Below are 14,635 nucleotides of genomic sequence, written 5' to 3'. Positions count from 1 at the left end.
AGCCAGCCAATGGCTGCTTCCATCTGTGTTGGGTGCCATGGTGAGCTTCTCACCCACCCCAGCCCACTTCGAGAAATGACACAGTACAAAGACACCAGGCCGAGGGGCGGTGTGTGTCCTCATGCTTTAATTCAGAGCTGTCTGCTACAGGCACAACTCTGTCTGAACGAAAAGACAAAGGAGACCCCACCCCACGGCCCCCCTCCTGTGTCCCCTGAAGTTTCTGTCAAGGGAATAGCCTAATGTGAGAGTGAACGGTGGCCTGTTTGTGCTGTCATCTAGTTCAGAGGGGACCGTGAGTTTCCTGGTGGAGGCCCCTCAATAGCCTTCGGGCCCTAGAGCCTGGGATCTGCCGTCTGCTGTCTGCGCAGGTGGGAAGGGGTCTCAGTGAAAAGCTATGGATGCTACCTGCTTGAAGACATTGGTGGTGAACTCTGCTCAAGGCTGCCTCTGTTCAGAAGTCCTCACTGAGCCCTGACAGAGGGCTCCAGAATGAGGGAGCCACTATTTCAAGCCACTCCGCTCCGAGGGCTCAGTAGTTATAGAAGGTAGTTCCTGGGGACACTTCCTCAAGACCTTGTCAGCTCTGACTGGAGGTAGGGGAAAGGAGCACCCTAAACATTTCTGCTCCAGGAGCCAAGGGCAAGAGGGCAAATCGCAGCCTATGGGGAGTGGCCAACTGGAAGGAAAGGGGGGGAGCTTTGGGAGTGAGCATCTACGAGGGAGCCTGGCCCAGTCCCACCTTGCTCTCAGCCCCCTTCTCCACGTCTGGAACCAGCAGGCTGCTGAAGTGTCTACTTCCAAGCCCACCTCCTGACATCGCAGCCCCTTTTTACAGATACGCGACTCTGGGCTTATATACACTTAGGAGCAGGGCCTGTACCCCAGCCTGCAGGGATCCAGGCTCATCCAAGGATGGGGTAGTAATCTGCTCACTCCACTGGCAAGGAGCAGAGCCCTTCTGATAGGCAGAACTCCCAGAAGAGGATCCCTGCGAGACGGGGCTAGGGTCGGAGCAGGAGCAGGAGGACGGTCAGTTTCACTTACTGCCTCTACAGACCCGGGCACTTTGCAATGGCTTCTCCAGCAGCAGGAGCAGAGTGGACCGCAGTTCTAACCCTGCCCAAGTTCACCAAAAACACGAGACACAACAAGAAGGCCCAGACAGCAAGACATGGAACAGAGAGGGGCTGTGAAGTTGGACTAAATGCCAGTGGTGAAAAATATATGGATTTTATGTTGTCAAATATAGTTCATACATTTATTTTCTCAGCAGAGCTTCGACTGTTGCTAAGGAGACATATGGAGCTCCATGAGTGCACGGCGCAGGAGGCTGGGTCCGTAGCCAGTCCTGGCTTGGCTTTGGATCAGTTTTATCCCGTCTCTCTATGGCACCACCCCAGTGTCCTATGGGGCAGCCCCAGCGAGGCCTCAGGCATTTGGGTTTGGTTCAGCTTGGGTAGGGGTGCTCCACCAAGGACGGCTGGTCTGAGGCCTCAGCCAAGGTGGGGGAGTTTTGGAGGCACAAAGCGCGTGGCAGAGGGCTCTTGCCCTGATGGCTAGGCTGGCTGCCCACTCCCAGTGCATGCAGGTGCCCTCGGGGGAGGGCACAGAGTGGAGGGGCAGAACTCATGAGTCAAGTCGTGGCCACTGGGGCAACGGTGAGGGCAAGCGACCTTAGCAGAGACCCAGAGAGGCTTCTAGGTCAGAGAGTGAGATGCAGGCTTCTACCAACTCCCCGGTGTGGGCCAGTCAGGTCTGACCTCTCTGGGAAGAAGAGGGAAGTGAGGATCAGGGCATCTTCCCAGGCTGACTGGGCCTGGACCAGGAGCAGCCCAGGCAGGCTCCCACTGCCTGGCCACTCCCCTGGTTAGGAAACATGCCCAGGGGACCCTGCTTTGGCATGGATAGGCAGATGCTGTGACTTCAGAACCCCATCTGCAGATTCCTCCAGATGGCCGCCTTCCTCTGGAGACAGCTGGGTCAGAGATTCAGAAACCCTCATCCCAGAAAGCAAGCAGCTTGGGGGTTCTGGGGTGGGCAGGAAACCAAGACCCTAAGGGAACCAAGTGCAAACATAGGTAGGGTCAGGCCAAAGGGGCCTGGGGCAAGGGGCCCTTGACTTTCCCAAATCGCTGAGGTACCTCTAGGCTACAGATGAGATGACTCATCTCGGAAGGTAAAGGGCCCCTAGACCCGCTCGCCTTGTCTTCTCTGCACTGACAGAGTCACCCAATGGAAGTTGAGGCTTGGGTAAGCGTTCTCTCCCAATCCCTAATTAGTGTGTCAGGGGTAGCAATGAGCATTGGACAGCTCGTGAAGATCGAACACACCCAGGAACCAAGAGGAAAACGGACTGTGGGGGAAAGGCCTGGAGGACAGACAGACGGACACAGAACCTACCCTGCTCTCTACCCCTCCTGCCTGAGCCGGTCCTTCCAGCTGGATCGTACTTTTGCATCCCAGGACAAGGGAGGAGAGGCTGGAGCTTCAGTGGGACCTGGGCAGCCAGACCCTGCTTGGAGTGGTTCTCTGCATTTTGAGTCCTGGCTGCCTCCATTTGAGGAGCTAATACTGGTCCAGGAGCCAGAGGAGAGGGGTAGGGATGGCCTGGGAGAGAAGACACGGAGTGGGCTGGGTGCTGGAAAGGATGGTGCAGGGGAAAGGCAGGTCCCCAGATCAACACAGCCAAAGACTTTCTCGGCAGGGCCTGCCTTGTCTGAAGTCTGGGTGGACAGAGGGGCCAGAGGGGAGCTCTTACCAGTGTCTCCCTCGTCAACTGGCCACCTTTACCTCTTCTCTCAGGCTTTGGGATTGCCTTCCTGAGGCCCTGACACTATGAACATCTGGGGTGGGGGCGCTATTCCAGACCTGAAAGTAAATTAAGAGGATGCCCATGGGGATGTGAGGGGCAGCAAATGGCATCCTACAATCAGTGGTCAGGCTGCCAAAAGTGAAGGGCTGGCAGCCCCCTCAGAGTTGGGAGCCGCCCGCTGAGCTGGGGCTTGGCTGGCTGAGTGAGCGGCAGCTGATCCTACGGATGGAGTGCAAGGCCACTGTGCAGCAGCCCCGCAGCAAAGAGCTGATGTTGTAAATGGGCTGGCCCTGGCGCCGCTGGGAGCGGCAGAGCCAGGCCACTGTTGGCACAGCCGGCACTACCACAGCCAGCAGATCCACAATGTAGTGGCGGCTCCAGTAACTCTTGGGTTCCTTTTCAGCGGCAGCTGCCTCCTCCTCCTCTTCCACGGGACACACCACACTCACTGGTAGTCCCGGGTTGGAGTTGGCTGCAGGCCGGTGTGTAGTTGGCCCACAGGTGATGGGCTCTGGGGCCTCAGGCTCGTCACCCACTGTCACCACCACTACTGAGTTGGGGTCTCTGGGCCCTGACGGGTGGGGATCCAGCTCTGAGTGCCTGTCCTTGGGGACTGTCCCACACACCTGAGCCTGGCCTACTTTCTCCAGGATGGCGTCCAGGTCAGGCTGGTACTGCACGAAGTCTGTCTGGATGGCCCGCTCCTGCATGCAGCTGGCTTGCACACCGGCCTCCATGCCGCACAGGAGCTTCTCATAGGTGTTGCTGGCAGGGAAGCGAGGGCCCAGGTTGAAGGAGCTCTGCAGTGATGCTTCCTCAAGGCCACAGTCCACTCCTGACGACAGCAGGCTGCTGGCCTCCAGGGCGTCCGTCCGACTCAGTGTGTCGTCAGCAGCCACAAATCCACTGTCAGCTCCATCCTCAGCAGAGGTGCTGGAGGGATCCCCTGGCTGGCGGTCACCACAGACAGCTGGGTCACTCAGCTTGGTGTAGGTGGAGCTGCGGGTGAGGGAGCGTGCCGGGGACCCACCAGCCGACTCCCCGGTTCCTTCCTCCTTGGCTATTCCATTCTGGGCTACTTCCATGCTGTGCAGCAGCGTCTCCAGCTTCTTGTTCTGGATGTTGATGTCCACGAAGTACTTCTGGAGCCCCTTGTCCTTGTCAATCAGGTTGTTCTTGACAGTGTCGATGACCTGCTTGAGCTGCCTGATCTCCTTGCGGGCCTCTTTCAGAGCCAACTGGGCTTCCACACGGTGGCACTCCTCCTCAATCCAGTCCTCCTGCATGCGAGACAGCTGAGTCTTCAGGTCATCGATCTCCGTGTCCCTGTGAGCAAAGGAAACACACTTGCTCTATAGCCTGGCTTCTGCTGCAGAGAGACAAGGGGATGTCATCAAACACAGATGGCCCTCGAGTGGGGTGGCTCAAAGCTAGAGACAAAAGTGGGAAGACTTAATAGCCTCTTCTTCCTTTCATCCTACTGGGAGGAGGAAGGGTGGGTGGAGCCAGGGGCCAAGACAGGAGAAACTCCCTTGAGAGGGAGGAAAAAAATGGCAGGAGGAGACACATCCCTATCTCAGCACTAAGCCAAGCCTTCACATCATTGCCTCCAGAAGAGACTACACAGATCCTTAATTATGAGCCCACTGCTATAAAAAATGTAATAAACCCTTAATGCAAAGTGGCAAACACAAGAGAGGGATATGGTTTTCTAGTAAAGCAGCTTGTGAGTGTTTTAAGAGGACAGACGTCTGTTCCCAGACTCCCAGGGGAAGGGTGGTGGCCTGAGATAAATTATCACCAAGTGTAATGAGTTAGAGGAGGGGGAGGACTGGGTGGCTCTCCTGTATGCATGCTAGAAGCTTCTTATTCTTTACTGTCAAGGGGGGAGGCCAAAGAGATGGATGAGGAATGCAGATACCAGGAGAGGAGCCGCGCCAGTGAGCAACAGCAGCAAGACTCCCACCCAGAGTGGCTGAGGCCTTTCAAGTCCCGAGTTACAGCTGGACCCGGGGGTGCGGAAGAGGGAGGTGGTTAGTGAACCCTGCCACAGTGGCTAAGGGGAAACCAGGGTGACACTCAGTGGACACTGACTGTAAGCAGTAGGAAAGCAGGGCACTCATGGGGGCGGAGCTTACCACTCACTCTACCAGGACCCTCTTCGCCATGAGCTCCACATCTCACCCGGAAGCCTGGCTTAATGAACAAACTGCCAATGCCAAGGCTACCACTGGGGGGTTTGTGAGCCTAGCAGAGTGACTGTACCACATAGGGAACCACAGATTTTCCAAAGTTAGATTGGCAGTCCCACTCGGGAATAGGCTCCAGAGGTCAAGCAATATCCTCTAGGAGGATCTGACCACTCCACATAGTCTAATTCAGCAGTGGGGTTGGGGAGGGCAGTGGACTGGAGCTACCCAAGTGGCAAAAGCAGGCAGATAACAGGCATGGGGTCCTTGATCTCCCTTCTCTTCCTCAGGGTGGAGTATCTCCACTTCCCACTCCTGCCTGCCCTGGGATGAACTGGGCATGCTCAGCTTAGCCGCTCCTGCCTGCCCTGGGATGAACTGGGCATGCTCAGCTTAGCCGCTCCTGCGCTTCTCTTCCTGGAGCCAGCTAGACCTCAGGGACAATGGCTTCCCAGTCCTGAGCTGGACTGAAGCTATAGGAATAACATTTGAACCGCACCTTAAAAGAAGGGCCAGCGAGGATGCAAGACGGAAGAAACGGCACCTCAAAGTGTGGGGACACAGTGTCCACAAACACAGAGGCGGTTGTCAAAGCACATGGTGGCTGAGAAGTAGAAGGGAGGTTAGCACAGAAACTATGTCTGGCTATTAACTAATACCCGGAGGGTGTGAGGAGAAAAGCCTTATGCCAGGACAGGCCTGCTGTGGGACCTTTCAAGGGTAACAGAGTGGTTGGGGACATTCTGCCAAACACAGGTAGATGGCCTATATTTCACTGCTGGCTGGCCCAGAGAAGAAGTTAGAAGGGCTTCTGGCTCCTCATGGACATCAGTACAAAAGCACAATCAGACCCAGGGCATCACTGGGAAGAGGGCAGGAACCCGAAAAGGGAACCTTAGTTCAAGGATGGTGGAGCCCATAGACCACCCCGACCTCTGAAACTACAACCAAGCCTGACTGAACTGGTAGAGGTTGGTCATGCATGCGGAACTATATCATGCCCAGAGATCTATAAGGACAGGAAGACTGGCGGGTACCAGGGTGACTGGAGAGGATGGGGAATGACTACTAATGGGAACAGGGTGGTAAAAAGGGGTATCAGAGCACTGAAATTGTGGGAGTCGTCAACAAATGACCGGCCCAGGTTGTCTGAAGATCAGAGAGTAAAACAGTCCCACTGGTCATCCTTATAGACTGCAGTGGTGACACACACCTTTAATCCCAGTAGCCACACTAGTTTGCCATAGAAACTGGGAGGTGTGTATCTCTGTTCCCAGTGGTGCACGCCTTTAATCCCAGCCCTAGAGAGGAATATAAAACTGGAGGAGACAGCTCAGAAAGGCAGTCTCATTCTGAGATTCTTGGAGGCAGGACTGCCATTTTGGACTGAGGTAGAGGTGGCTGGCTGCTTTGCTTTTCTGGTCTTCAGGTTGAACCCCAATTTCTATCTCTGAGTTTTTATTAATCGTGCTTCAACTATGACAGGGAGCTCACCCCTGAGGGCCAGGGCCCAGAGACCAAGGGTAGAACCAAACATGACTGGGGAAAGTCAATGACACGATGCCTAGGGATACTCTGCTGTACTCATAGATCAGTGCCTAGCCCACTGCCATCAGAGACACTTCGCTCGCAACTGATGGAAACAGATGCAGAGACCCACAACCAAACATTAGGCAGAACTTGGGAAATCCTGCAGAAGAGGGGGAAGAAGGTTTGGAGGAGCCGGTGGGGTCAAGGGCACCACAAGAAAACTCGCCGAACCTACTAACCCGGGCTCATAGGGGCTCACAGCGACTGAACTGACAACCAGGGAGCCTGCACGGGACTGAGCTAGGCTCTCCATTCAGAGGCCCACAGCTGTTACAGGTGTGTAACTTGGTCTTTTTGTAGGACCCCTAACAGTGGGAGCAGGGACTGTCTCTTTTGGGACCCATTCCTCCTACTGGGTGCCTCATCCAGCCTGAACAGAAGAGAAGGAGCCCAGTCTCACTGCAGCTTGATATGCTATGGCTGGTTGATATCCATGGGAGGCCTACAGAGGATTAGGAGGAGGAAGCAGGAGGGGAAGTGGGGGAGGGGCTCACAGGAAGGAGGGGAAACTGTCTACACACCCTCCAGTGGGTTAGACAGGCCAGTTCTATGGCCTGTAGAATAACTTCGGGTAGGTATAAAAGCTGCTACAGAAGCAAAGAACAGGCACAGTGGGGATGCCTGCCCGGAGCTCTAGTGCCCCGTCCAGTTTGGTCCAGCTTAGAACAAACACAGTGCAGAGGGGGCTGGTGCAGGCCATCAGAGGTGGGGATCCCACCCTAATATGGGATGTTTGTTGTGACAGGGCCTAACTATGTATGCCAGGTAGTCCTCAAACTTACAGTCTCTCCTCAGCCTATTGCCTGGGGTGACACAATTTGCCGCAGTGCTCAACCCTTTGAAGTGTGACTCATTAAAGATGAAGCCACCAGGAGGGGTAGCACCAAGCGTTCGCAAGGACTTGTGAATGAGCACAGCTGAACCTGAGCTCCTGGCAGACCCCCCAGGCTGAGCAGGATCTCAGCCATAGCATCTCCTGATTTTGGGCCGTCTCTAGGAAGGACGCAGACATGGAGGAAGGCTTCGGGGCCTGATTTGTGGGCTGAGGCCCCTGTTTCTCATTGTGGAGAGGCAGGGGAGGGTTAAAGGTCTATTTCTCACCCCCAGGGATACGGAAGCTGGGAGAGACTCTGGTTCAGATCCCTGGGAAGACAGGATCCAGGGGAGAAGCCGCCATCCAGAGGAGGTGCAGGTCTATGGTCAGAAGAGGACCGCAGCAGGGAGCGACAGTCCTTACAGGGAGGGACCCTTCCCACTGGCCCCAAGCACCTGCTTAAAGTAGTCAAGGGGTGTCAGGGGTTGGCACCTCTATAAATGGGCCCAGATGAGGCTTTGCCAAGAGGAGAGTTTAGGTCGATGGCAGCAAGGCCCATTCTTCCCTCTTCTCAGGGGATACCCCAAGATCCTGGCTCTGCTGAGATTCCCCTGGCTGCCACTCACCGGTCCTGAAGTCTGTCCTGTGTGTCCTTGAGCCGGGCCCTCAGGTGCCGGATGCAAACTTCCTTCTGCTGCAACGGAGTCAGGTACTGCTCTGGGGTGGGGGGCTTGATGCCATGGTTGTCGCTGCATAGTGTATACTTCATGGAGCGCCTGCAAGGGACCGTCCATCAGAGGTGGGGGATGCAGTGGGCAGGTGGGGTACAGAGCCGGACCAGGGAGCAGCCTAAGTATCTTCAGCTCAGCCTGTGCCACCAGCCCTTCTGAGCAGGCTTTGTGGGCGTGGCACACCGAGAGCCAGCCTTCTGTGAGGTGAGTTTTAGCGAGGCTCTCCTGAGTGAAGAGTTGGATGGGGGACTTAAGACACATCTGCCCAGGGAAGAGGGACCTCTCATGAGGCACGTGTGTGCTCAGTGCCCCTTGACACCCTGTGTAGACCCTCACCGCAGCACTGGGTGCACGGGAGCCTTTGTCCTACGAACATTCACTCACTTCAGAGACGGTAGCTCAAGCAGCCCCTATGCAGTCTGCGCGCTTCCTGAGCCCGGGCTGCCTGTCTTCAATGGAGGATGTGAGAATGGGGAGCAAGGGCAGGTTCTGAGTGAGCCTGCCTGGAGGATAAAGGACTCACCTGCAGAGGTGACATCTTCCTGGGAGGGAGCTAGCCTAGGGGCAGGGATGCGGGCAAAGACACAGGGGTGACGTCATGGCTGTCTCTGCAGATAACCACGATGCGCTCTCTTTACTCGCCTTTGGGAATACACAGGTTTACATTACATGTACACACGGGCAGGCCTGGCCACTCCTTGCTCTCAGGAAATTCATGGTGTCTCCAGCCATGTGCACCTGCATATCCCCATGGTTGTCCATACACCATTTTCATGCTGCCTTTATAGGTGAATGCCTGGACCTGGACACCAGCCATGGGTTTGCGCCCATGCTCTGGGACATGTGTGAGTACGTATGTAGACACTTGCTAGGTGTGGACAATTAGCAGCAGGGCCCTGAGTAGCAGCTGGCTGGACACCTCCTGCAACTGATCCAGTGTGTCATACCATACCAGTGTGGAGGAGCCTCCACCCAGAGGGCCACTGAGTGGGCCAGGACGGAGGGCTGGCCAAGGCTTTCCTAAGGAGAACTCCCTGATTCCACAACAGACTTTGGTTCAGATGGTTCCACCCACAGCTTCCTGGCTGCAGGATCTGTTCTTAAGAACCTTGCTTGGATCTTGGTTTCAAATCCTGGGAGTGTTCCCACACAATGGAGACTGCAGCCTGTAGCTACATCACTCTGCTGTTCCAGGGGCTGGGGACACTTAGCCTCAGCATAGATACTTCCTAGGGCTTGGAAAGAGAGGCCCTGTGGAGGCCCATTGTGGAAGTAGCCAGGTTCAAGGCAGATTTAAAGTTTCACGGAAGCTGTGTGATATTTAAGGTAGACTGTGAAGTGTTAGAAGGTGGCAACAGGAAGGGAAGCCAGGTCACAGAGCTGCTCTTCTGCCTGGCAAGGGGCAAGGGTGGCATGCTGGGTGCCTGGACTTTCACACCCTGCTCTAAGATCTCCCCCAAAGACAAGAAGCTGTCCGACATCCTCCATTCAGATCTGTAACTGTCCTGCCCTCCAAGGGATTTGGCAGAAGGACACACACCTGCGGTGAGGAAAGTTCTCAGCCTGGCACGAGGCAAGGGTGGAAAAGCAGGCGCTAAACTAGTAGAACTGAGGGTCAGAGGAAAGTGGGGCTTTGAATGTTCTCATTTGCCTTCATGGGCATTTTTCCCAAGATAATATTTAATATATGCCGATAGTCACTAGTAGCTGCCCAGCCCCGTGTGTGTGATGTATTAAAAAAGAGAAATGTGATCACGCACATCTTAGCAGAGACAGCCTGGCTGCAGTGAGCCCTTAGGTAATATTGTTCTGCCCCCCTCTTCAGGGGTGGCAGGCCTCCTTTGGGGCAACAGGACTTCTCTCTTCACAGGTGTGCAACCTGTGGTTTGGGACAGCCCCAGGGGCTTCAGATGGGAGATCTGTTACAAAACTGTCACTAGTGGAAAAGTCTGGACTTTTCCAATTCCATGCTTTTCAAGACAGAAATCGGATAGGAGCCAGATGCTGGCTTCTAACACGTACATAGGTCCTGCATATGACTGTTTCCCACCGCCCACACCTTGGCGGAAAACCTGAGCTCTGTGGCTTTAACGGCTCTGCACATCACTGAACACAGAAGACATCTCTCTGCTAGAGGCGCAGGACATGGCTTGCAGGGAGGAGCCTGGCTGTGGGTCTGCAGTCAGGATTCACACCCATTCTCGTGTGTCCATAACCTTCAAGCCTCACTATGGCCCAGGACATACAGGGAGTGCACAGATCAACTCACTGGCATCCTGCATTATCGGCTCCATTTTATGGAAGAGAAAAAGTTGAGCCTCGGAGACAGGAAGCCTGCAGCTCCCCACAACCCCTCGGTGCCCACATGTTTTCCAGCACCCTGATTCTAACTAACATCCTGGTCTTCAGGACAGACAGAACTTCTTTACCTGCCCCCAGTGTGACTCTCTATCTCAGGTCTCTGTCTACTGTACCTAGACCAGAGCTTAGCACGTGCCACACTGTAGCACGTCACCACTTCTGCCACTCGCAGTGCCCGAGACAAATGCCCCGTATCTACCTTGCCTCTTCCTCTGTGTTTGGGATGGCACCATTGAGAGGAACACACTAATCCTCTCTGAATTAACTGGATAGGTTGCTAGGAAGCCATGTGACCCAGTTCTAACCAATGAAGTCTAAGCAAAATGCCACAGGGAAAATGTCCCTTCTGGGAGCTATGGACACAAGGGGGCTATCTTCTTCCTCGCTGACCTACCTGACGGGTGGTGGCACAGGGACCATCTTAGGAAAATTAGGACAAATGGTTCACATGGATGGTGACCGGGAATGGGTGAGACCTGTGAGTTCCAGGAGTCGCCTGTCTCTGTTCCTGACAGCTTATCGCATGGGCTTGTGCCCCTTTTACAGACAGGAACCAAAGCTCAGAGGGGAGATGTGACAAGTTCTAGGATCTAGTCGGTAAGAATGCTGGAGTTGGGATGGGCAGACCATGGTGCTGCTGTCCCCCCATCACCCGGGCACCAGGTTCCCAGGCAGCCAGGCCTGGCTGGGAGGAGGAGCTGGTTACCTCGGTGTGGGGCTGCTGTCACTGCCCTTGCAGGAGCCAGAGTTGCTGCTGCTGCTGAGGGAAGAGGTGCCGTAGGCGTCCCGCACACTCACAGGTGGAGAAGTACGCCTGGAGGCGGGGAGAAGAGGCAGCTGCTCATTCTGGCTGGCGGGCAGCTGTGGGCACTGGGCGAACACTGCCAGGCCACTACGGCCTAACGTGCCCCCGCTTCGGGTTCGTTCCAGGGAAGAAGGGCAGTGGGGTGGGACACACACACACACAGAGACAAGGGTGACAGAAGAGACAGTGGTAATCAAGACAGAAACCAGAAGGTGGCTAACCCTCCTAGTTCCCCAGGGTCAAGCACAGAGGCTAGACAGGGCTGTGGACAAAGGGTGGGCCCCAGGGTCACTTAGCCCAGGGAAGGACATCCAGGCATGAACTGAAACAGAGGGGATTAGAATGGGGCAGACAGGAGGTGACTGGAGAGCGACCCACAGGGTGACAGTCGAAAGAGAACTAGCAATGGCAGGGCCGACGCTAATGGGAACCTTCATACAACTGCTATATCCACCATGTCATTTAGGTCCTTAAATAGTTCCTGGAGGTGGCGTGGATCAGCCAGCCTATTTTAAGGATGGGGAAACCGAGGGCACAGTTTGCTTCAAGGCACCCTGCAAGCCTGTTGCAGATGGAGACAAAGCTCATGCCCTCCTGCCTCGGAAGCTCAGGCTCTAAACAAGGGAGAGACTCACCTGCGAGATCCGGCAGAGGCGCGTCTACTTCCTGGCAGGGACATGGCCATGAGACTGCGGGTCCTGGTTAGCGGTGGGATGGGCGGTGTTCCCGGGGCTGAGGAGAGAGGGCGGGTTGTGGGGGGCGTAGGGAGGGCAGGGCCGGGCCATGTCATCCTCTCACTGGGGCCACTGCCTGGCATGGCTTCTCCTCTTGCCCTTCGGCACGACACCCCAGAATCAAGCGAGGACCTGTAGGCTAAGCTGTAGGTGGCTGCCTTCGCCAGTGAATTCAGTGGGGCTTGTCAGAGACTGTTACCCCCGGTTTAAAGTCTCAGTTAGTTCTCAGAGCCTCAGGGGTGGATAGAAGTCATCAGTCCGACCCCAGATCTTCCAGGTCAATGAAGGCACCCAGAGGGGCGAAGACCCCACCACAGTCACGGGGACAGCAGGGCAAGGGCCTCCTGTCCACCTGTGCAGCCAAAGGATCTTCTACTCTGCTAGCAAAGCCTGCTTCTCCCCAGGTCCCTGCCCCTCAGACCCCGCCTCCCACATCCAGTCCTCCCTCTGTGGCAGGGGCTGCAGGTTGGAGGACTCCTGGTGCAGGAGTAGGAGCCCCAGATTAGGCCGGGCTGGTCTCGCTGACCATCACCTTCCCAGTTGGCACGTGGTTCAGGGCTTCCTGGCTACAAAGGAGACAAGACAGATGGACATACCAGCACACGGGTAGAAAGATAAATGGATACAGACAAAATAGGTCATTCCAAGATGTGTCATACACATGGCCATGCTCAGGCGCCTGCCCCCCCAGGCAGGACAAGCAGCCAGGCCCTCTGACTCCCATGCTGTGTGCATGCAGGCTAGCCTCGGTCACATAAACATGCACGTTTATTTTAGCACATCCCAGGACACTGCGCATGCGGCCAAGGTCCTCCCTAGCTGCTGAGTATTCCACAGTGGGTGTGTCTAGCAAGCCGCGTGCTCAGGAGTTTACAATGCCCAGGAGACTTGAGAAGCAGGGTGGGTGGACTCAGGCCCGCTGGGTCCTGTGCTAGGTCTTTAGGATGTTCTCCTGAGTTGGGATTTTAGTGTCAAGGACAGCTCTGCAGGGATGTCTTCAGGGACACGGGGGAGGGAGAGGCCCCATGAGGAAGGTGTAGCTGTCTGGGACCGGGGCTACATGAGGCATCAGCCCAGAGCTCCCTTGGGCCAAAGCAGAGAAACCTAGGCTTTCTACAGCCAGTGACTGGTTTTGAGGCAGCCCCAGAGGTCGTAGCCCTGGACTCCACGTTCAGAGAAGGGACTGTAGACAATAGCCCGGGAAAGCTTAGCTGAGAGCGTCATGCCCTGGACTTCTGCCCATGCTGGGGAGAAGCAGCCGCCAAGCCAAGCCCCACTGCACACCAGCCCGTGCTACACGTGTTACGTACATTACGCCATTGACTTCTCCCAACAACCCTATGAGGAAGTGCTGAGATTAGTCCCCTCTTACAGATAAGGAATCAGGGCCACCATGAGCAACAGGACTTGCCCAAGTCACACCTCAGTTGTGTGGCAGGACCAGCATTTGAACCGGACCAGCATCAGATACTGAGATCTCAAACCCCAGAGTTCCTGATCCAGGGGCTACCTCCTTCCCACATCGGGGTCCCCAGGAACTTGCTTCTCCTGCGCAGTAGTGTACCCAGCTCCCGAGTGGACAAAGGCACTACTCAGATGGCCAGCTTCCTGGCTGTGACACAGAACACGGCCCGTTCCCCTAGAGGGCCTGGACACAGCCGGCATTGTTTGCCCAGAGGTGTCAGGTGTAGGAGCCGCTGACACCATGCCCGTCACCTGAGCTGCCCACCTAGCTTGGCACCACTTCCTATCCATCAGTCTCAGTCACCCAAGCAGAACCTCTGGAAACAGCATCAGTAGAGGCCATGATCAGGTGCAGGGTAGGGCATCAGTGGGTTGTATATCTGTCCAGAGAGGTATACAGGGGTCCCTGCCTCCTGGGCACAGGAGGATCTTCTGGGAGCAGCTGGAATAGGGGAGGCAGAGGGTGATGGCCTTTGCTCACGCATGGACCAAGCTTGGAGGACTACCTGCCACAGGGTGAATTCCTCAAGTTCAGGTGACCTGCTGGCAGTTTTCTTTCCTTTGGGCTCTTGCTAGTCCACGTCACCCTGGCTTGACTGGCCATGTTCCCACCACTGTTTGACTCCTGGCTTTAGGATGGCCGCAGGGAGGAGGCAGCACCTTCGGCAGGCCTCACCTTCCAGGTGGCTTCTCTACCACAGCCAGCTTGGGTGAGTGTGGTTAAGAGCTGACGGAGTCCAGGTGGAGCTCCAGGCCCAGATCTCGGGAGGCAGGTGAGAAAGGGTGGGTGGGAACTGCGTATGGCCCTGCTACAATACGAGCTTTGTCCCAGCTGTCTCTGCTACCACCTTGCTTGGCAACCCCCTCCTCCCCCACTTCTCCCCCCTCTTGCGTTCTCTTTTCCTTTCTCCCTGGCAGCGGGTGGGAATGGGGTGGCATTTGTACCCGGACACAGTTGACAGTCTCCTGGGAGACCAGAACCAGCCATTAATTCAGGACAGAAGTGGAAGTGCCATTTCCCCTACTGGGATGGGACCTCACAGGCAGGGGCTCTCTTGGGAAGGCAGAAGCCATCCAGGGCCCATAGGGCACCACCTCCTCAGGATCCTGCTCAGAGGCCCCAGTGTGTGTC

The 14,635-nt window shown here is 55.8% G+C and overlaps 1 protein-coding gene across 11 annotated transcripts in view; it reads right to left on the bottom strand.

Moving 5' to 3' along the window:
* Window positions 1-109: 109 nt before the first annotated feature.
* The window catches only part of Snph (syntaphilin), a 42,044-nt gene continuing 27,518 nt past the window's right edge, over window positions 110-14,635 (bottom strand). For 3 of the 11 annotated variants that reach the window (XM_085697242.2, XM_085697239.2, XM_085697240.2), the window contains 5 exons: window positions 13,350-13,377; window positions 11,941-12,605; window positions 11,207-11,413; window positions 8,035-8,184; window positions 110-4,141 (listed from right to left, as the gene is read on the bottom strand). In XM_085697242.2, the coding sequence (XP_085553368.1) occupies window positions 2,974-4,141; window positions 8,035-8,184; window positions 11,207-11,413; window positions 11,941-12,122 (1,707 nt within the window). In that variant the 5' untranslated portion in view covers window positions 12,123-12,605; window positions 13,350-13,377 and the 3' untranslated portion in view covers window positions 110-2,973. The remainder of the gene's footprint in view (window positions 4,142-8,034; window positions 8,185-11,206; window positions 11,414-11,940; window positions 12,606-13,349; window positions 13,378-14,635) is intronic. The other 8 variants (XM_048445626.3, XM_048445625.3, XM_048445628.3 and 5 more) reach the window with 5 other exon arrangements.

This window comes from Myodes glareolus, chromosome 10 (genome assembly GCF_982192425.1).
Source record: "Myodes glareolus chromosome 10, mMyoGla1.1, whole genome shotgun sequence".
Classification (NCBI taxonomy): domain Eukaryota; kingdom Metazoa; phylum Chordata; class Mammalia; order Rodentia; family Cricetidae; genus Myodes; species Myodes glareolus.
Note: the sequence above shows the minus strand (reverse complement) of the source record. Positions and strands in the feature narration are given on the sequence as shown.